Source organism: Molothrus aeneus, chromosome 7, assembly GCF_037042795.1.
Source record: "Molothrus aeneus isolate 106 chromosome 7, BPBGC_Maene_1.0, whole genome shotgun sequence".
Taxonomy (NCBI): Eukaryota; Metazoa; Chordata; class Aves; order Passeriformes; family Icteridae; genus Molothrus; species Molothrus aeneus.
In genome coordinates this window covers 5309083-5330756 of record NC_089652.1, presented here as the reverse complement: position 1 = coordinate 5330756, position 21674 = coordinate 5309083, and the positions used below count along the sequence as shown (strand labels likewise).

Genomic DNA, 21674 nt, shown 5'->3' with positions numbered 1-21674 from the left:
CTAGGATACCTCCAAAGAAAAGCCCTGTGGGTTGTAGAAAACAGCCTCTGCCTTTTCCTAGACAGGGACCTGGACCCTTGAGCAGTGCTAGATTGAGGGACGTTGCTCCTCTTGCACTTCCCTGCTGTCTGAACTCCATTCTGCTCTGTGCACATGAATCCCTTTCTTTGAGAGGCCTCTTGGCTATCCCTGGCCTGGCAGAACCATCTGTGGAGATGTGTGATAGTGGCTAACTCAATGAACACAGCCTCTGCCAAGAGCACAATTACATCCTTGGAGCCAATCCTTGGAACCACCTCTTGTCAAACTTTCTGACACTTCCACCTGAGTTTTGTAGGCTGCCCTGCTCCCTGTGCCAGTTGCTGGATCTAGTGCTGCATACCAAGCACTGGTGATTCACAGCTTGACCTTCCTCTGGGAATTTAGCCTTGGTCCCAAGGAGTTAAACTGTCACTTGGGTGGAGTAGTGGAAACTATGTTCATTAACCATGTTCTATTTAAAATACAAAGCAAATGTAGTGATAGCAAGAGGTATCAGATGACAGAGACCGAGAATTGCTTTTTCTGTTCAGAGCCTGAACAGATGCAGGCTGGCTTTCCTTGCTCAGCTGCTGGGGCCTTCAGTCACCCTTGGAGGGGTTGGTTGTGCAGAGTATTTCTTTCCTTAGGTGAACACAAAATATAAGAGCAAGCAGCCTTTTGTGAGGAGCACTCTCCAGGAACAGAGCTCTGAGTGATGCTTGTTTTACTAGTATGGAGGCAGGAGGTTGAAAAAAGGCCAACCTTTAAATGGTTTTGAGGCAAAGTAAGAGATTTCTCTGCTCTCCTACAGATCAGGCACCAAAGCTGTTTATGCATTTCCATACTGTGTTTTCAGACTGGTATGATTTCAGTGGGATTTATTGCTGAAATCAAAGCTGATTGTAAGACAGTTTTGTGTGTTTCTCAAAAAAGCCCCTCAAATCCCTTGTCATTAGGTTTCCAAGTCATCTTGTTTCTTCATTTTTAAAATGGATAAATAAAAAGGTTTATGTTGAAGCTGTCACTAGCTGAAAGAGGCTAGTCGTATTTAAAGTATTTGCTTTTCTTTATAAATGACTGAATTATTTAAGATCTTATGAGAATGTGAACATTTTTTCCAGTTATTTGTGTAAATTGAGGCAGAAATATTTTAAAATTGCTAAAACCTTTGGATAGCATAAATATCCACTCCCTGTACAGCTCTATGAAATACTCTGAGACTTGACCTCAGTTTAAGAGGAAGGGAGTATTCTCTTTGTTTTCATTGGTTTTGTCTGCAACAATTATTTGTACTTTAATTTTTGAGGAGTGAGAGTAGTGCAACTAGTATTACCTTGATTCCTTGCAATTAGAATCCAGAGAAATACTCTCAGCCTTGTTATGTCTCATAATCTGGCATTTTGTTTTAAACAAAAATTTGAATGTGAGTTTTTAAAAACTAGTGAGCTTAAAAATTTGTCTACAGCGGTGAGAAGTCATCCAACTTTGTTCATTGCCTGAGTCCCAAATATTTTAGAAGTTAGTAAAACTTGCAATTCCCAAAAAAAAAAAAAAACCAACCTGTGATGGAAAATTCAGCCTTTCCTTTAGGGCCTTGTCCAGCCTTGGACTAGGCAGGTTCTGTGACCATATGTCAGTGCAGCATTGACAAGGCAGTGTGAAAAAGAGGCTGACAGCATATAAATAAATAAATAAATAAATAAATAAATAAATAAATAAATAAATAAATAAATAAATGAAATTTTGGTTTGGTTGGTTTTCAGTTTTTGCTTTCCCAACCACCAAGGTCCTCAGTTTCTTGGAGCATGGGTGTATAGGCAGGATGTTGAGGATGTGTAGCAGTGTTTTGAGTCTGCTTATGTATCCTGCACTTTTTTAAATTGCCCTTTCAGGATAAAGTTTAATAACTCCTTTTTACTTCTTTCTCTACCCAGGGTTTTTTGCATTTTGAGTGTCGCAACCTCAACCCTTTGTAAGTGATCTGCTGGCAGAAGTGTCTGGGCAGGGTGCAATTCCCAGGTTGATTTGGCCCCGTGTGCCAGCATGGTGAGGGTTTAAATGGGAGATTCTTTGGGAAGCCTCAGAGAAGAGGCAGCTGTTGTTTGAGCGGCTGTGGTTTATTCTGGTGCCAGCCACCCCCACTGCACCTGTTGGCACTTGAATTATGGCCATTTCGTGCATAGCAACTCAATAAGGCAAGGTAGGATTTTAATAGAACAGGCTGATACCCAGATGGGGATTAAAGAAGTTTCATGAACACTTAAGGAAGAGAGAGGAGCTCTCTTTATTTAAGGGCAGGGATGTAACAATACTTCCCTAAGCAATGGCTGTTCCCAGTGTTGCTGCAGCAGGGGTAGTTGGCCTCTTCTTGCCTGGTGTTGGGCCTGTTGCCAGTTACAGAGTGTCTGTAACTTCTGATTGCCCTTTCTAGCTGTCCCTAAAGCTGTAAATAAAGGCAGCAGGGAGGATTCTTTCCTGAGAGTGCTGCTTACCTGCTCTTGCAGCAGTACAGAGGAGATTTGCTGGGAAAAGTGGCTCTGCACAGTCCCCTGAAGCAGGTCCACCCTGCCTAGTTTTGGATCTTACCACCTTTGGAGCTGTTCTGACAACAGATACCAGGTCTTCTTCTCCCAAAAATGTTGTAAATTCTGATGCTGGTGATAGTGCCCTAATTAATTACTCCTCCTCCCAGACCCCAAAGAGTTTTTCATTAAGATCAAGTCAAGTGATACTGGAAATGTCCATATTTATACTTTTTATAAAACTTTATTTTTGTGGTATGCAATGTACAGGGAAAATGAATTAACTGCTGAATGCTGTTTTGAGTGGGTTTGAAGAGATGGGGAAAAAAAAAAGACTTCATAGCCTCAAAGTGACCACAAGGATTTATGGATGCTTTATTTTTCCAATAAATTACATTGTTTCAATGCAAATAACATGGAAAGAGATGGTTGGGATGGATGGACCCTGGATGGTAGAGTTTATTCCATGTAGTTTGCTTTGGTAAAAGCTCAGGTTTTTTCAATGAAAGTGTAGTGACCAAAGGTGACACCCATGGATGTGCTGGTAAAAAAATGGTGGGGTTGGAGTCATATCATCCAGTTCTATGCAGTTTCCATGTTGATGGTGACAGACTGAGCAAGAGTTTCAGGCAAATCTTGAGTGCCATCTGGTCTTTCTAATTTTGGCTTGTTCTGGGAAGGAATTGGAAAGTTGTATTTGAAGTTAATGTTAGCTGAAGAAACAATTGCAAATGACAAACTGAGCCCTTGATTTCTGTTTGGAGGTGTTTGTTTCATACAGTTGGGAATGTGCATTTCCTTGGATAGAATAACTGACAGTTCACATAAGCCCACAAATGTTTGTTTGCATTTTAAAGACAGCTGCTGTTTTGCTCTTTGTTTTTTGTGATTTTTTTTGGGTTTTTCCCCATCCTCTGGACAAAATAGTAACATATAAAGGCTATGGGGCAGGGAGGGGTTGTTGTTTTTATTTTCCCCTACTTGTAGGAGAAGTGCTAAATAATTGGGTACTTTTGAAGCCCTCTTTTGGCTATTGATCAATATTCTTCTGTGACAATATTCTTCTTCAGATGATTATTTTGTTTGAAGATTATTTTGTTCTCAGTAGCTCACGTGAGTATTCAGGCCACTCTGTCTTAACAGAAATCTACAAATTATTGGAAGGTGTTGCTTTGATTTCCATTTAAAAACAATCTCAATTGTGCTTGTAGGATAAATATCTCAGGTTGTCAATTTGCATGGTGTTTGAAAAATCTACTAAACACCAATGAGTTACAGGGCTGTGAACAAGAGCAAGGAACCTGCACTCCTGCTATCTTTGTTTTTGGACAACATTCTCATTTTATTCTTTTCATATTGTTGGGGAGATGATGGTGTCAGAGTTTTGTAGCCTCTGTTGGCTGTGGGTCTATAGAAGCCTTTATGGATAGCAAGCAGATGAAGTTAAGTGTACAAATGAGAAGAACATACCATTTGGTACCTGGAGAATTCCTCTTAGACTGACAGGATGTGCTTTACAAATGCTGTGGAAAAATACAGATATGCTAGTTAGAAAGAGCAGCAAATATTACTTTGGGGAATAGCCCTAAAATTAAAAGCTGTTCATGAGTTGATGGCATTAAAAATCTGCATCTGGTTGGATTTGATCTGATATGGTTATAGAAAGTTTTAAGTGTTTAATGTTGTACAAATCAAGCTCTCTTCTTGCTTAAGTGTAATAAGACAGTAGCTATTGGTTACAATCACTGCAACTGCTTTTAAGAAAGTCAGAGCTTAGAGATTTGGTGTTGACCAAAATAGCCTCCTGTGCTGTGGCTGAATGGGGTCTTTGGCATGGTGTGACTGCAGGATGAGCACATTGCCATGGTTGTTCTCACACAACTCAGCTGGAGCTTTGTCTGATCTGCCTGAGAAGCTAAAAGCCCACTGTAATGAAACTGTAAGAGAAAGGAGAAATGTAGGATGGATGTTGAGCTCTTGCACTTACCCTCATAGTTGATGCAGCCATTTGAGTCCTCCTGGCCTTTCATGAGCTCATCTACTTCTTCTTCTGTCATCTTCTCACCTGGGAGTGGAGAGAACTTGTTTCATTCTTCCACACAGAACTGAGGCTGAAACCTACAGCTTTTCCAAAGGCTTTTTTATTTTCTGAGTTGGTGAAAAAACACCTATATATGACATGAGCTTAATGAATTTTAACTTTCTTTAGAAGACAGAGACATATATGCCTAGTGATTCTAGTTATTCCTACAGAGTAAAGAAATTTCCATGCAGCAAATCCTCTACTTTTGTCCATTTGTGTTATGTCACTGAGATGTACAGACTTTTCTCTATATTCATCAAATAACAGTCACTCTTAATATCTTGTCTGAATTTAGATGTCATAAGCCTAGCCTTTTCCTTTGGACTTTAGTGGGAACCCCAAAGCTCTGTTTGCTTTCTTTGCGGATTCACAGTTAGGAAACCCAAAGTCTTGCCTGACTTAGTCGGCTCCTACCTCTTCAAACTGTTTGGACTGCCTTTCCTTCCTCTCTCATGCCTCCAAAGAGCAGCAGCTCTGGAAGTGCTTGCAGAGAGGATGATCCCTTACCCAGAGTAGCCAGGACGTGGCGGAGCTCAGCGCCCATGACTGTGCCATTGCCTTCCTTGTCAAAGACACGCAGACCTTCAACGAAGTCTTCAAAGGTGCCCTGTTCCTTGTTGTTGGCAGCTGCTTGCAGCATGGGCAGGAACTCTTCAAAAGTGATCTTCTTGGCATTCATCTCTGGGGGAAAAAACACCAGTTGTTACATGCTAGGTGTTTGTAGGTGTATTCCTTAGGCATATTAGCCCTCAAATGTGGGAGAGCTCTCCCTTTCACAGCTCTTTGTAGCCTTTACTCTAGTCTTTGCTTCAGAAGTTGACAGTTCCTCTCCAGAATCTGGATTCTCTTATCCTATTAGTTTTCACATACATCTGATTTTTCATATCCAGGATCCTTCTCACATAGCTTTGTATGCTTGTGTGCATGCTATATTTTTCTTTCAGAAATGAAATTTGCTACATGAGTTAAAAAGATTTGGGGAGTGAGAGAACTTCAGAATACAGTCAAACAAAAATCTTGAGCCCCAGCAATGGAGAAAAGGTAACCAGAGTGGGACTTAGACAAGATGCTGAGGTTGCTCATATGTTACTGACCTCTTCAGGGTCTCTTTGATGTGGTGGCAGAGCCTATTAGCAAAAGAATAAACTGAGTAGAACTAGGAAAGTACATAGTTGTGGGTTGCCAATAGTAAATTTGGGCATGTCCACAATGGAGGTTTAAGACCTCCCGAGCTTAGTCCATCTAACCCCTTTCCTCTCATGAGCCAAAATTTGTAGTCCTCAGTGAGAACTTCCCCAAGTGTTTCTCATTTTGGTTTGTTTTGGGGGTTCAAGGCTGCTAAATAAAATAATCTTTTTTTTTTATTCTTTCTTCTTCCCTCCTGGATCTTTCCATTGCCAGCCTTCATCTAGGCAGCAACAAAATATAATAGATGGAAATAGATGAGCAGGTATTTTTCACTACACAGTTGTTACAAAACCTATTTTACTATGCAGTCATTGTCAGTTATTGCTGGAATCACTGAAAGTCCTGGTATGATTTCACCTCTGTGTTAGTCCTCAATGCTTCCTGCTGGTACCAAAGCTTTCTGAATTGTTCCTCAGAGTTGTCTTTTCCAGGCCAGAGGATGTGAATATAATTTAGCCTGTCTTAATATGGCTCTGCATGACTGAAATCAGGGATCACCTGCTTCTAGGTTCTTGTTAAAATGAGTGGACTATAGTATTTATCCTTTTTTTTAATCTCTAAAAGGGAGGAAAAAGAAATAAAAAATGGCTGCAGTAATAAATGACCAGTGTATGCTTCAGTGTGCCCAGGTTTGCAGGAGCTTTGGGAAGACCATTCCAGTCAGCTGAAATATACAGGTGGGGTTCCAGTCCCAGGCATGTCTTGGCTTATGCAGAAGTCCTTGCAGTGGAAGGACCTGAAGAGCTGAGTATCAGTTGTTAGAAGTGGACCCACAGCTCTCTAGGCAAAGGCTGGGGCACTAATGGACTGTGAGCAATGAGTGTGTGCTATACCTGCACTGAGTTCACACCAAAACAGTCCTTATAGAGAATTCTCTGTGTCTTAAGCAGGTTTTCCTCTATTCCCTATCAGCATTGTTCTCTTCCAAAGGAATGAGTGAAAATACCATGAATTGCTGCATAGCCCCCCCTGCTTCCCATTAGAGCACAAGCTCCCCTCTCTCTTGCTGTGACTATTGTTGCCTGATTGCTGTTCCCAATCTCAGGAGCAGCTCAAAAGACTGCAGGGCACTTACCCTCTTTGCTGGGGTTGCCCAGAATTTTGTTGACCTCTGCATTTGTTGGGTTCTGCCCCAGTGCCCGGATGATATCTCCAACCTGGCTGAGGGTGATCTTGGCATCACCAGTCCTGTCAAAGAGGAGGAAGGCCTCCTTGAAGTCTGCAAGAGAAGAGCAACATTGAGCCAGGCAGCTCCCTACTGACAAAGATGTGAGCCTGCTGTCTCCTGGCACTGTTCCACTGACTCCAGGGGAGTTAGCCAGGGGAATCTTTGGCCCATAGTCCCAAGAAAAACTCCTCCCCTCTGACATTTTGGTTTCACTATTTTTAAACTTTTATATCTACCTTTCATGTCTTCCTGGCTGTAATAGCCATCAATAGCTTTTTGATTGGCCCTGTAGTTATTTCAAGGACAGGGGAAGATCAGTTCTCTACCAACACTGTCATTCAAGAACAGGTTCCTTCAAGTGATGTAGCAGCAGATGGTAAAAATGTTGTTATCCACTTCACCTTATCTCTCCAGAGAACTGGGACTGTCAAGAGCCTAGCAGTGAAAAACCTTTGCCTGCTTCAGTGGGTTCTACCTGCAATCCCAGCACCTCAACTACACAGTGCTAAAAGGAAACTTGAAGATGGATTTCAAATGCTTTTACTGTTGTTTTCCCTTAAAATTCCCTTACAATGTGATTGCCAAACATGTTTGTTCCCTCTTTTTTTCTATTCTTTGTAGTTTCTCCCTGCTTCTTACAGATGCAAGAATATTCCACTTTTCCAGTGGAAGTACTCATGTGATGCCTTTTCTTGTGCATTTCCAGTGTGTTCACTTTGCAACTTCACTTCTTTCAATACTGCCAAGTGATCAGTGTTCATTTATTTCCCCTTGTTGGACAAGAACTTTGGGTACAGGCATTCTTCCTACAAAAAATCAGCGCAGATAGTTGCCTTCATTGCATCACCAGTCTTCATCTTCTGTTGTGAAGTTCCATGGCAATCATATTACTCTATTTTTTGGCTTTTTAGAGAATTTGAATGAAGAAGAGTGGCTTTAAAAAAAGAGGAGGGGAACAAAGGTCAACTGGCTTAAAAGTTGTCTTTGAACCCCATTGCCACAAGCATCTTGGTTTGTGCTGTTGATGTCTTCTGCACTGCAGTGTCTGATGATGCTGTGCTTTAGTTCCAAGTAAACTCAGTAAAATGTCTTTTCCTTGGCCATGATTCTCTTCCAGCAGCCACACAGTCTGTGTGTTCCACAGCCTGTGTAATATCCATTCTGCTTTGGGGCAGGTTTAGGAATAAGAAGCCACATTTCAGATCATGTCTTCATTCGTCTTGTGCTAGGGATGTGATGCAGAGGTATTTATGGTTTTGCTTTATTCTTCCTTGTACCACCATGGAGTTGTTGCTGGCACCCAGTAGAAGTGCTGAAACACAGTGTCAGCCAGCTAGGCTGTAATCTAATACATCTGAAACTAATCCTCTTACTGTCTCATGTGAGACACCTATAACCCTTTGCTGCTACCTCTCTTTCCTTCCAGCTTTTATTGCAGGGTGTGAAATTATGGCCTTCTGGACCAGTGCAGAGCTTCCTGATATCAGCTCCAGCAGCTGAGATGGGTGGAGCTGTAGTGATTTGTACCATATTATCTGATCTTTCATCTGCTAAATCAATGACATTTAGCTGCAGTGAGGTATAAAGCAATGCCAGTGTGATAACAGCAAAGCCATCAGGAGAGTTTCTCCCTTTTGTAAATCCCAACAAGTTTCATGTTCCCTGGGTTCTGAACACAGCTCCCCAGCTTGGAGAAAAGGACTGATTGATTTTTGTCTCTCACGCATGCATTTCACTGCAATATATCTTTGCTGTGGGTTTTTATTTTGAAGTTTTTATTTAGAATTTTTTATTTTTATTTTTTAAGAGCCAGTCCTAGTTTATAGCTCTGCTGGAGCAAGCATGTTCAAAGTCTGTCTGAGGATGGTACTACACAGCTGCTGCTGCATCAGCCTGTGCAGATAGAAATAGTTACTGAGGGTGGGCATATCTGCTCCTGGGAAATTCTCCCTTTCTCAAGTATTTGCTCTGTTTGCTTGGTTCAGCCATTGTAAAGTTACAGCAGCTGGATGATCTGAAATACATAGGGAAGCTGAAAGAAATATTTTGCTTTCAAAATATTGCCAGCAGCTTTCAATTGAGGACATTTTTCCATAAACCCACCCAATCCTTTTGTAAAAGTTTCAGAATCAAGAAGTAAGGAAGAGTCCAAATGACTTCTTTTGTGACCAAGAGAGTTTGGACTGCAAGAAGAGAATTTTCTCACTTGCTGCACTGTACCTCTCCTTATTGCTTTGATGGAGTTACTGAGAGCAGGCTCATCTTCACAAAGTTTAGGGCTCTCTCAAGACCTCTTTCTAGCTATTCCACTCCCTCTGAATTTCTAGGAAATCCTTGTATCTTCCTTTCTAAACACTTTCTTTAGTCTACTGTATGCGCTACTGATTTTTTTACATTTTAAAATATTACTTAATAGAGCCCAAATGCATCTCTTAGACTATTTTAAACACTTAAAATTAGATTTCCAGAGCTTCAGTGAGAACTATTGTTCATGTCGGATCTTTTATCTCTTTCTAGAAGATGGAAACAAAAGATTTGGAAGCTGCAAGTTGCTTGTGAATCAAAGAATACAGCAAGATGCTCAAGAATTGCAGCATATTCACACCATTGTGTAAGCAGCAGTTTACACAACTCACTTATTTGCTGACTGTTTCCATGCTTAAAGAATAATTTTACAGTAAAACAGCCTTTGTTCCTCCCCTTCCAGAACACCCCCTGGCAAAAGTGACATACAGAACTCTTGCATCTTCTGTTCATGCGAGATTGCAAAGTCACTGCAGCCAAGTTAAATTTTCAGCCCACTTCCTCCTTCTGTTGTCCTCCTTCTGCCTATTTCCCCTGGGACTGTCAAGTTCAAGACTTATTTTCAGCATCCTTGTGAAGAGCCAGAACAGGAGCACATGTGAAGAATGTTCAGTAAGCAGAGACAGTGTTTTTCCTCTTTGTACCATGGTATAAACTTCTCAGTTCAGACAGCATGTAAACAAACATCCAGATAAATTACATGTAGATCTACAGCCACCTTCTTGTTCAGCATAAGTCATCACTGCTCTGAAGTCAAGAGTGTGGTGGTTTATATCAGATGAAGTCTGAGCTCATTTTTTTATAAAAGTTAATTTCTGAGCCTGTAACTCTTTTTGAACCCACACACATGTAAAAGGTATCAGCTCTCTTGTAACTTACCATCCTGTTGCTCCTTGGAGAACTCGATCTGTTGGAAGGAAATCAATCACAAAAAATAGCTTAGGAAGGGGGGCTGGGGGAGAACCTGTGTGTTTTCTAAAGCATCCAGCTCAATCCATGAGTCATCTTCCAGAAGAGCAAAAAAGTGGCCTGTCAAATGTGCAGAAGTAATGCAGATAGCAAAAGAGCTCTTAAGGCTAGTGAATATTTAGCATTTGGTAGCCATTTTGCTCCCCCTCCTTCCCCCTGGTAAAGTTTAACTTTGATTTCACTTACCATTGATTTCATCAGCAGAGAAGGACTGCAGTGGGGGAGAAAAAGAGAGAGAAAAAAGAGAACTAGTACTGCTGAAAATGCACTGAGAGAAAGTAAATAGCACCAAGTACCTGAGGCTTTCACTTCTGTCTTGCCTAATGTAGTTAGGCCATAGCAACGTAATCTAGCAACTTCCTGCATAAAAATGCACCAGCACATCTATTCTTAAAGTTTTGCTTAAAATCTACATCCCAGGGAAAGACAGAGCTGTGGCAAGAAGCAACAAAAATAGAAAGTCTCTTAACTAAAAAAGTCCTAATTAATTACCATCAGGTCCATTTACTGTTTTACCACAGATCCATTTTAGTTATACAATTTGAAGTAATATTTCTAAACAAGCAGCTCTTTTTTATTAACATAGAAGTTAAATTATTCCCTTAAAGTTTATGTCTCAAATTAGTTTTTGATTGCACGCTGTTTCATAAAGTACTAATATATGATATTTGTTTATATAAAATATGATTTTTCCTCGCCACTTTAGCTGGTTGCATTTGATTAAAAAAAACTTAGTAAATTGTAACCCTTCTGTCAGAAGCTGTGGGAGCTGCACCACTACTGTTGCCTGGTTCAAAACTGGAGGCTAACTGGAAAACCTTTAGGTTTTAACAGGAAAACCAAGCAGACCTAAACTGTCTCCTGGACTGTCCTTCCCCCCCACCCAAGACCTAACATGGGCAAGAAGCCCTATTTACTGCTGTAAACTACACTGGCTGGCTGCTAACAATTCCAGTGCACCCACCATGGTTGAGTTGGAAATGCAGAGCAGCAGACAGGCAGGAAGGATTAGCTGGGAGGTCTTGAGAGTGGTCCTGCTTTCCTTGCCTTTCTTCCCCTTATTTATCTGGCAGTGCTGACGGCATTGCCTGGATTAGGTGTCAGAAGGAAGAGGTCCCTCCCCTTGGCGAGTTCTTTAGCTTTCTTAGGGCAAAGTGACAGGAGGATCCATGTCTTGATAGACATCTTATGATGGCTATTTTTAGGAGGCTGAAGAGGGGCAGGGAGTGACAAGCAATAAGTTTGATTCATGTCAGCACTTTCTGGGTCCATACCATCAGGAGGAGATATTCCTTGTCCAGACCTACCAAGACTTCCTTATAGGGAAGGATTCTATTTCTCTGATAAGCTGTAGAGTCAGGAGCAGTGAGGGTGAGGAGCTGGCTGGTTCCACACGTGGCTTGCAGGATGTGTGAGATGCAGCTGAATGGTCCTCATATCTTTGCTGGGCTTTGCTCAACCCTTTCCATGGATAATCCAGTGCCCAACATGAGTAGTACTGCTGCCTGTCTGCTCAAGTTGTTGACACTGAGCAGAAAAGTTATCTGTCAACAGAGAAGCTGACAATCCTTCTGGGAAGCTTTTCCTCTGCACACTCTGATCATGTTTTCCAAATTTTTAACATTTTAAAGGGAAAAATTATCTGTGCAGTTTGGAACCAATTGTATGAAGTTAGTGGCTGATGTGTAGATGTACCTGGCAGGGCAGTGGGAAATCTGTATTCATAGGAGCCTGGGATCTCTAGGATACTTTTCCTCTGGGGCTTGAGTTAGGCACAGCACCAGGGTGCTGAGTTTGGAGCTCCCAGGTGTGTATGGAAGTGGTGCTGCTCAGGTGTTTGTGAGGTTGAGGCAAAGGAGAAGCTGTGATAGAAGCTAAGCACCCCAAAAGCCTTTGTGAACTGGAAAGATGACTGTTCAGGGTGGGGAATGGGGTACTTGCTTTTTGGGTTGCAGGGTGGTCATGGTGGGCCTACAGACAGGGAGCAGGAGGTAGAGGCTGCCACTCCTTTAGTAGCAAAGACCAAGGCACACCTTGCAGCATCCCCCAAGACCAGGTAAAATACCTCAGTGGATGTTATGACTTGTAAAAGGATTGGCAAACTTTGCTCCAAGCTTCTTCCATTCCCTGTTGCCTCAACAAGCTCAAGAGTGTCATGAAGCCAGGGTAGGAATAGTTGTGTGACAACTGGGAGCAGACTCCCAGTTCTGAACTCAAATCCCCCCTTTTAATTTCTATTAGTTGCCCCTGCTAAGCAGTCACTGCTCTTGGTTGTCTAAAACTGAAATGTGATTAGTGAGGAAAACCTTCTCCTGTAGCTTGCTCTTCTCCTGAAGAGAAGCATAACCTCCACCACTGTGTGTTTTCAGTATGTTGAATACTCTGAATGAGAAAATCCAATTCAATCAGATTATTTTACTGTTGTTTTGAAACTGAGCAATCAAATTAAGTGGATTTGAGATACTAACCTCCTACCTCCTATTAAAAAAAAAAAAAGAAAGATGCAACTGGAAAGATTTTTCTGAGCTTGCCATTTTAGCTGGAAAACGCCCTGTTTGAACAAATTATATGCAATTATTTAGAAATATCTGGAAATATACTGAGTATGAAAAAAGCTCTGCTGACAATTCTTTGCTTTTGGTTGGTTTGTTGCTGGGTTTTGGTGGTTTTTTTTGCTATTTGTAATCTATTAGCCTGTGAGAACAGGGATGTTCTCATGATGGTGTAGCCACAATCAGGTGTGGCTGCATAGAAAAGGGACTGATGGTTTTGCCCTGGGTTTGCTGACATAGGTTTAGCACAGTTCAGAGTTCCTGATTTACACTGGCTGGGGCTGGAATTCAGGCAAGTGAGAAAGCTCCTCAAGATCTTGGCCATCAGTCCTAATGCATTAATAGAAGAGCTTTTGAAAGACTGAAATGGTGTCTGGGTCAATGGAGTACATTGCTTTTTGTGGAATTTTCTTTCTGCTTTCAGCATCTTGTTCTCCAGTGCTGGCAACTAGGAAATGTTCCCCTGAAAACAGATTTGAATTTTTAAATTTGTTTTTGGTTTGTTTTTTTTTGTTTTTTTTGTGTTTTTTTTTTTTTTTTTTTAGAGAAAACTTAGATTCCTTCTCTTGAACAGGTAGGTTCTATGTTTGGCTACAACAAAACTCATTCCAAAAGATGCCAAGCGGAAAGTAATTGCAGTGCACTTGTCTTGGACATAAAAACCAGATACCTGGATTAGTCATCTGGCTTAAATTGGCTATCAAATATTATCAGCTGAGAGGGGTCTACAAATAAGCTGATTGTCTTTTGACCATATGGGAGTTTGGCTCAGAGTTCAGATTAACAAAAACTAGTGCACTGTAGCCCTTCATTTTAATACTGATCCTTGAATACCATCTCACTAGACAGAGTTTTACTGGGGAGGAATATTCTAGCATGGGCATGTTGCATTCACTGAAATGAAGAATCACCCTGCTCTAAGACAATAGAGCTGTCAAGGGGATTAAAATGTACTTGCTTTCAGTAAGGGCAGCTACAAAATGGCCTAGATGAAAAATATTTCAAATACTCCTTAAAAGAAATCAAAAGTGAGATTTCCAGTTCTAAAAGGAGCTTTCAGAAAATTCAAAAGGGACAAAGAAGTACTTTGCAGTGATTTGGTCTTTGTTCTGATCCTGACAGTGTTCTCTGCATTGTCAGACAACACTGACACTGACACTGAGTCTTGAGGCTTTAGGGATGATTTTGATATATCAGGGAGCTCAGTTTAACAAAAACTGAATGCTCCACCCCTAGCAAAAAGAATGAAAGATTGAAGCAACTGCAACCCACGGGAAAGACCAGAACTACTTGGATTTCTCTAATTTCATATAGCCCTATGGGCAGAGTTGTTATCCAGAAGGATATCTGTGCCAAAGGAAAAGGTAGTGTGTTTTGAGTTTGGTTTTTTTTATTGGTTTTGTTCCTTGCATTATCTGTGACTACTTTCTAATAATTCTGTTGCCAGAGGTATTCTGACCAGGTCCACCAGTTAAAGGGTGGAGCTGATGGGGTTGTATGCAACTCTTTTTCACCAGCTACATGGAGACTCAATCTACAAAAATTTCCTAATTATTAACAGAGTTCCTGATTCCCCACAAATCATTGGTTTCTGTGCCTTAGGGCCCCAAGCTTTGCAGTGTGATGCTGTGCTCACCTCTTTAGGCTGGTGGGCACTGGGACTGAGCACAGCTGTGCTGAGGGACACCTGCCTTGTGCTCCCTGTAACTCAGGAAAGGTCTGGACAGGATGGAAAGCCCTGGGAAAAGGTGCTGCTGGGAGTTAAAGCATTAAACTGCTCCCTTTGTTTGTTACCTTTTGGATGAATGACAAGAAGTGAATCATCTCAGGAGTTTATTAGAGAATTACCAGCTATTTAAAGGAAAACTCTGTCTCTTTAAAAGAGACTAAGACATATTGGATATCTTGGAAAATCAGAGAGGAGAAAATCAGAGATTCTCCTAGGATACTCATTGTATATTTAGCCTTCTATTCAGGACTGGAGGGGTTTTAAATTTTTTAATGAAGTTAAGATAGGATTGTGCCCACAGTAGTTTATAAACCTGCTCACTATTAATGTCTGCTCCTTGATTAATACAGCTGCACATCTTTTCTAGTAGACATCACTGAGTGCAGGATTACACAGCTTCCAAACCCCTCTGAAAAGCAGGTTGTCCTTTTCCCATCCCTCACCTCAGTTCCATAACTTGTGCAATCAATGCCACAGGTTTTAGAGAGGCTGCTTCTCAATTAAGTAAGAATTAACAGCCTGATGGATTTAGCTTCCTGCTGTATGAGGCAGAGAAACATTAGAAAAAGAAGAGCTCTTGAGAAACTGAAGTCTGTTTTGAGAACAGTGCTGCCTAGAAACACAATTGAAGAAAGAATAAAAACAACCCCCATTAACACAAGACAGAAAATTGCATGTGTGAGATACTATGAGGTTTGAAAGAATACTTCAGAAATATCTCTGAGTTTAAATGACTTGACTGCAGATTAATTTGACCTTTTTCCTAAGCATTTTGTGTCACTTTCCAGTTTATAGCTTTTTGAAACGTCACAGTTACTTTGCAGCTGTGCAGAAACTTTTGGATGAGCCTTGACGTTTAACTAATGTGCCCTTCTGAAATGTCTGGCTGTGATATGTGCTCTTGCTGCACTCTTGATCACATTTCTTCAGCTTCAGGGGGGAAAGTGCCTTCAGCTGGGCTCATTTGTAAACATGTCCCATTTCTAATTGCTTTTGTGCTGGAATGTGCATAATCAAGGGGATAGAAAAGATGTGAGGCTCTGGAGCCCTGCTTTTGGAGGGATTTCTTGTTTTAACATGCCTCCCAGTGGCACTGTTAGAGTATTAATGTAATTTAAACCCTTGCTACTTGACATTTAAGTGCTCTGTGGTAAACTAGCCAGCTGAAAGTGCTTCTTGGCAGTGGGTATAAGATGTAATAAAGTCTTAGTGAAACAAGGGCAAATTTCCAGGTTGCTTGTTTCAGATCTCCTTACAGACAACTTCTTTTTCTCCTTGTCATTGGCTAAATTTGTCACCTTCTTCTTGCCTTATGTAAGATTAACTCAGGTATCTTGTTACTATCTTTTACAACATCTCTGGGTTCTGAAGGGGCTTAAAACAGTATTTTAGAAATATTTTGGGGCTGTTTTGATGGGACTAAGGCTCTGCCATATAACTCGTGTTAACACTTGGAGTTACCCTGTGAGCTCTTAAACTGTTACATTTTTTGTCATTTGCTTTCCACTGTTTCTACCAAAGTCTGCCATTCACCAGAGCATCCAAAGGCTACAAGTATTCTTTTTTAAATGCTGTAAAGCTGTTAATTAGTAAGAATGGATCTTATTTAAATAAAAAACCCATTATTTTTCAAACAATTTTTCCAGTTAGCAACATTAAGGAACACTTTCTACTAATCTATGTGGGTAGTCTCTACTTTTGATGGGCTCCTTGCTTAGCAGCAGTTTAGGAAGGCAAAGTTCTTCTGAAAGCTTTGTAAACAAAACTAATCTGTGAGTTTTGTGTGTTGGTTGCAACAGTGTGCCCTGGGGATGTTTGGTGTGCAGCAGTCCTTGTCCAAGGTGCCCCTCCTGGGACACCTTTACGCTGTGCCCTGCCTGTCCTGGGTGTGGCAGCAGCATGGGCTGTGACATGTCAGTGGTGAGGTGCACAGAGCCAAGGGCTGGGGCTGGGGCTGTTCTGGGCTGGATCCTGGATGGTGCTGAGTCCAAGTGGTAGCAGGAAGCTGGTCTGGATGGCATCAGAGAGGCACCTGTACATCTCTTAAGACTGAATTCATATTGACATTTGTCCCCTTCCTACCTGTAAGGACACTTGGGACTGGTGACCTTGTCCAACAGGTCACCCATCCTAAGGAATCCTTCTGGAGTCATAGCTGGAGATAGATCAGGCACAATTTGAAGACCTGAGCCAAAAGTTTCTAGTAAAAACCTGCTGTCTCATAAAAAAGCCCTTAGCACTTTTGAGCAAAGCCACTGTTGACATTCCTGCTCTCACAGCTTCATGTGGAGTTTGTCTGCAGCACAACAGCTCTCCAAGTGCTTCAGCTGACATTTGCAGTGCTGCTTGCCCTCTAGCCCAGGAGCTTTCTGTCAGTGCATTTTAGTGAGTTTCTCTCTCTCTCTGGGTATATCCAAAGCAATCTCTCTTCAGAGATGACCTACTCAAGTGGTGAATGTAACAAGAAATAAGGATGCTTGGAGAAACACTTTTTACTGCCTTAAGAGCTCTGCAGTTAAAAACAATCCATGCAACAGGCATCATCATCATGCATCACACACTTACATAAGATTTTAGCAAGTCTTTACTAGCTGGTAGCTTTTATTATTTTTTTTTCTAAACATTTGGGTGGCTATTGGGTATGGCATAATTGATGTCCTGGGATTTCAGTCTTGAAAATGCAGGCATAGGAAGCCTTGTGTACCCCTAACCTCACTTCCAGTGTGGACACTTGCCCAATCTCTGTCTGTACTCAGGAGAAGATACTCAGCAGTATCCTTGAAGTAAAGGACCTAGTGTGACCAGGTCAAGGCACTAGACATCCAGATCACCATCTGCAGAGTGGCAGCCTGTGAAGCACTGCCCTCAGCATCTTCTGCATCCCAAAACACCCTAGTTGATTTTATGAACCTGGGCTCTGTCCAAGGGCTGGTTACATGTGCTGGGAAGGACCCTTAGATTTCCACCAGAAAACCAACATACTTTTCATGTTGGTAATAGGAACTAAGTTATACAGATTTGTGCAATAGGAAATCCATCAATTTCCCACTGTCTTAATTAGAAAACCAAGCATGAGACATCTGCATCATTCATGTTTCATCCCAGTTGTTGCAGAAATAGACCCACAGTAGTGCTTTTTATGAGCTAAACATTTCTTCTCACTCAGTCTTATGTGGGAGAAGAAGGTTGATAAAACACACAAGCTGTGTTTTTAGGAGTGTCCTAGGCCACAGTTTTAATTGCAGAATTCTTGGGGGTCTCTTAAGAAAAATTATCTATATGGTCATTTTGATTTTAATCATGGTGGGTTTCTAGTGATGGCTTTCAGCTGCTTCCACTGCCCAATTATCTTCTCAGTTATTATTTAATATTTAACTTTTGTGCCTATACAAATCCAAGACATATTAGTAATAAGGAAAATTGGAAATATACATTTGGTTTGGAAAGGCTTGTGCAAAGACTGAGGTTTTTAAGCTGTTCCCTGAGTAGAGGGAAATAGGTCTTCACACTTCCAGTTAAAAGCAAGTTCCTCATCCCTGCCTTTACTCTCTTCCTATGGTTGTTACACTGTAGCCCAAGGTGAGCTTAAAAGGGCTCAGTTTAGAGATTTGAGTCTCCCAGTATTCCTGTTACTCAGTTTTATAGTCATTAGATGTTGCTGAAAAATAGAACATATTAGCTGCTGTTGGCATTAGCAAATCACCAAATATTTGTTCTAATTTGGCTAATTTCAAGAGATCAATGAAGAACAGAGAAGAGTCAATGGCCTGTCACAACTTTATCACAGCTTCTGATGGTGATAAACAAACCCAGCTTGAGTTCTCTTAAGGAAGGGGAGAAAAAAGCGCCAAAGTTGCAAAATGTGTACTCCAAAAAATCCAGAAAACCAGATTCCCTGAAGATGGGCCAAGAAGGGCATCTGGGTGGGGAGGTACCACCAAGAGAATCACTACACATGTTTGTAAACCACCATCTTTGTTTTGGAGGCTATTATGACTTGTAATGCCAACTAAGAATGAAGTGCACAGCCAAATGTGGCTTATTTGGCTGCTGGTTGGGCAACTCTCCCCTTACCCACTCCAGCTGTAACAAGGGGCTTGGATGTGTCTTTATAAAAGCTAACAAAGCCTTTCTGTGTGTTTTCCTGCTGTGTGGCTCCCCAAATCATCATGGCAGTGTAGCCTGACATTCCCAGTCACCTCTCTCAAGCAGCAAACTCTGGCATGGCTGCTAATTCCCTGAGGAGGGAAGCACAGCCCAGTGGATCCCCTTGTTTAAAGTGATGTGGGTTTTGTATCTGTGTCTGGTCAGTCATTGTGAAGAGCCCTGGGTCAGGATTATTCACTGAGTCCCAGACAAAACCTTAGTTTTTAAGTACTCCCTGCCTCCAAAGTTGTGCTGGAAATGGTGCTGGAACTTTTACCATGCTGAGACTTTGGTGATTGAATGGAAGGACTGAGAAATAATTGAGGGACTGGGCTAAGACTCAGAAAACTGATTCCTGACTCTGCCACATATTCTAGACAAATTACTTACAACCTGGAATTGTTTCCCTTTACTGCCTGAACTCTCAAAATAGGAAAAAGGGTAACAACCCATGGTAGTTGGTTGGGACCCTGGAAGAAAATATTTTGTCTGGTATCTTTCAAAAGAAAGTCTCCCTAAATTCTATCTTTTTTTTTTTTTATCAGTCTGAATATGACAAAACCTGGAGAGTTCTCTCTGTTCTACTAGTGTGTATTTCTTGCTGCTATTTCCTTTGGGTAAAGGAGTGAACTGCAAAGATGCTTCAGAGTACAATTTGACATTTTTTAGCTGATAATATATTATTGTTTATACAAAGATAGATTAGCTAGGTCCAATGGAGTTCAAAATTCTATTTTCTCCTGATTAACTGGACATAGAAAGCTATCAAATCATATTACGTTATTTAGCATGAAATCTAGCTTGGTTCCCCATCATCTAGTGCAATGTGAGGCCTAATTTAATTGTCAGACAGTATGCTCAAAACTTGTGGGTTTTTCATCCATTCTTCAAAATTCTAAGTATTTCAAAATGTCTTTTTTTTTTCCTCTTGTCAATGGCTTCAGCTTCAACCTTATGAGAAGATACATACTTATTTAGAAAAATACTGACTATAGATTGGGAAAATTAAAGTAAACTTGGAGAAGTTTCACTAAATGGCTCAACATCTCAGGACTATTTGTATTAAGGTATCTGAAATACAATTCATCATGTATAGGTCTTATTAGTAGTCTTTGTCCTTCTTTTACCCATAATAGGCAAGATTCTTTATGTAGAATTTAGCAAATTGGTCCTGGGACCAATCAGCTTGCCATGTAGGTACAGAATAACTATTTATAGCCCTACTCAGAGAAACTAGTCTGTCTCTTCATCTCTTAACTGCTTAGCCTCCCTCTCCTCTTTCCTAAGTAAAGAATCTCCCAAAATGGAGGAGTTTTCTTCAAAGGGTCAGGGCAACAGTTAGTGATGTTGGTTGGCATGCAAAATCTAAAGATATTATGAGAACAAATGACAGTGCAGTCAGAAGGAAACCTCCAAAAGACTCCTTCTCTTTGTTGCTTTCAATTTGCAGCAAATTATAAATTCTCAGCAAACATATAAGGATGAGAGGAAATCACTTGAAGTACTTCCATCCATGGCTTTCTTGCTCATGGTCTCACCAATGTTTGTTGTACAGTGCAAATGAAAAGAAAATAGGCAAAAGTGCCAAATTCTCTTTTTAAAACTATTTTGTTTTGTTTCTTTTAAAGATAAGTTCATATTGATCTCAAAGCACATCATCAAAGGGTCATCAGGTGGTTCAAAAATTTGGAAAAGAATTTTAAACTATACAAGATGGGGTTTTGTACAGTGCTATGGGAAAACATTGTATTTCATGTTTCAATAACCCCATTCCTGTCCTCATGTACCTACTTTAGGATATATGGGTGGGTTTTTTTTTTTTTTTTTTGCGTGTGTTTATTTTAAATTTATCTTTACCAAACAGGTGAGATTGGTACCAGTTGGGCAAAAAGTTCTGAGGTCCACACTCCAACATACTTTTGTCATCCCCAGGCTTCACTCCTTTGTTAAATCATGCACCATGCCTTACACCCTAGAGCTACTGAAACACTCAAAAGCTCGGGCAGCTCAGCAAATCCACGGGCTGAGGTTACTCATTCATTTCCCTGCAGTCCCCAAACCGGAACCAAGCCCAGGCCAGGCTTCAGAGCAGCTCTCAGCCAGGACTGTGCTCCCTGTCCCCTGGGCCCCCTCAGGCCATGCTCCCCCCTTTACCTTGATGCTCTTGAGGTCGATGGCAGGTTCTTTGGGCTTGGCTGGTGCTGCCGGTGCTGGTGCTGGCGCAGGCGCCGGTGCCGCGGCTGCCGCCGGTTTCTTTACGTCCTTCTTTGGTGCCATTTTGTGTTGCTTAAATTGGAAAGTAAAAGTGCCCTAAAAAAAAAAAAGTTTTAAAAAAACCCAAACAAAAACCACTTAAGAAGTGATTCCCAGGAGAGGAGCAGTGGTCAGAATGAGCTACAGCCTGTACCCTGGAGGTGGACCCGATGTGCTAAACCCTGTAAGGGCATATATATATTTCACTTAGTGCCTCATACAGTCCTGACACATGCAGCTGGATTGGACAGCCCGATAATCAAGGGGGATGTCATTCTAGCTAGAGCTATAAATGGAATATAAGAGTTCAGGGCTTCATGAGATCAAGGGACTTTTTTCCCCTTTAAAACACAGTCCACCTCCCTGTCTTTTCTATGCGTGCAAAGGAGAGGGAAATATAACAAGCCCAGTTTCAGATCTGCTGTTGATCTGAAATTTGGATATGGATTGAACGGTCCTTTTTCTCATCAGAATTTTAGTTCTGCTTAAGTAATAAATCTTTCTTTCCTTCCCTCCCTTCCCCTTTTCCCCCATGCCTGTGTAGTACTCCAGGAGGATTCAGTTTCAAACAGTAATTTTGACTTTCATGGCTGGGGAGATCATATTTTTCCAACCCCATTAGCTTCTCTCTTTACAGCCCTTCTCTCCCCCTCTGCTTCCTTTTTGTTCAAGGAAGTGTTGCTCAAGCAAAGGCTCTGAGTGTTTAAAAATAAAGCAGACAAGTACAGAAAACACTGCA

The 21674-nt window shown here is 41.2% G+C and overlaps 1 protein-coding gene across 1 annotated transcript; it reads right to left on the bottom strand.

The window, feature by feature from the left end:
- Positions 1 to 2887: 2887 nt before the first annotated feature.
- Positions 2888 to 20959, bottom strand: MYL1 (myosin light chain 1). Its single transcript, XM_066553554.1, has 7 exons — positions 20837 to 20959; positions 10166 to 10193; positions 6890 to 7033; positions 5134 to 5307; positions 4531 to 4608; positions 4014 to 4066; positions 2888 to 3215 (listed from the first exon to the last, which is right to left on the bottom strand). Exons 1-6 carry the CDS (start codon positions 20957 to 20959, stop codon positions 4038 to 4040), a joined length of 576 nt encoding a protein of 191 aa, XP_066409651.1. The 3' UTR covers positions 2888 to 3215; positions 4014 to 4037.
- Positions 20960 to 21674: the final 715 nt, after the last annotated feature.

What these genes read in the sequence shown, in the direction of transcription:
- MYL1 (XM_066553554.1), bottom strand. Translation starts at nt 20,959, where the DNA reads ATGGCACCAAAGAAGGACGTAAAGAAACCGGCGGCAGCCGCGGCACCG. An exon ending in CTCCAAGGAGCAACAGGATG is followed by an intron (nt 7,034 to 10,165) that starts GTAAGTTACAAG and finishes CTTCTCTTGCAG; the next exon opens with ACTTCAAGGAGGCCTTCCTC. An exon ending in CCACGTCCTGGCTACTCTGG is followed by an intron (nt 4,609 to 5,133) that starts GTAAGGGATCAT and finishes CTCCACTCCCAG; the next exon opens with GTGAGAAGATGACAGAAGAA.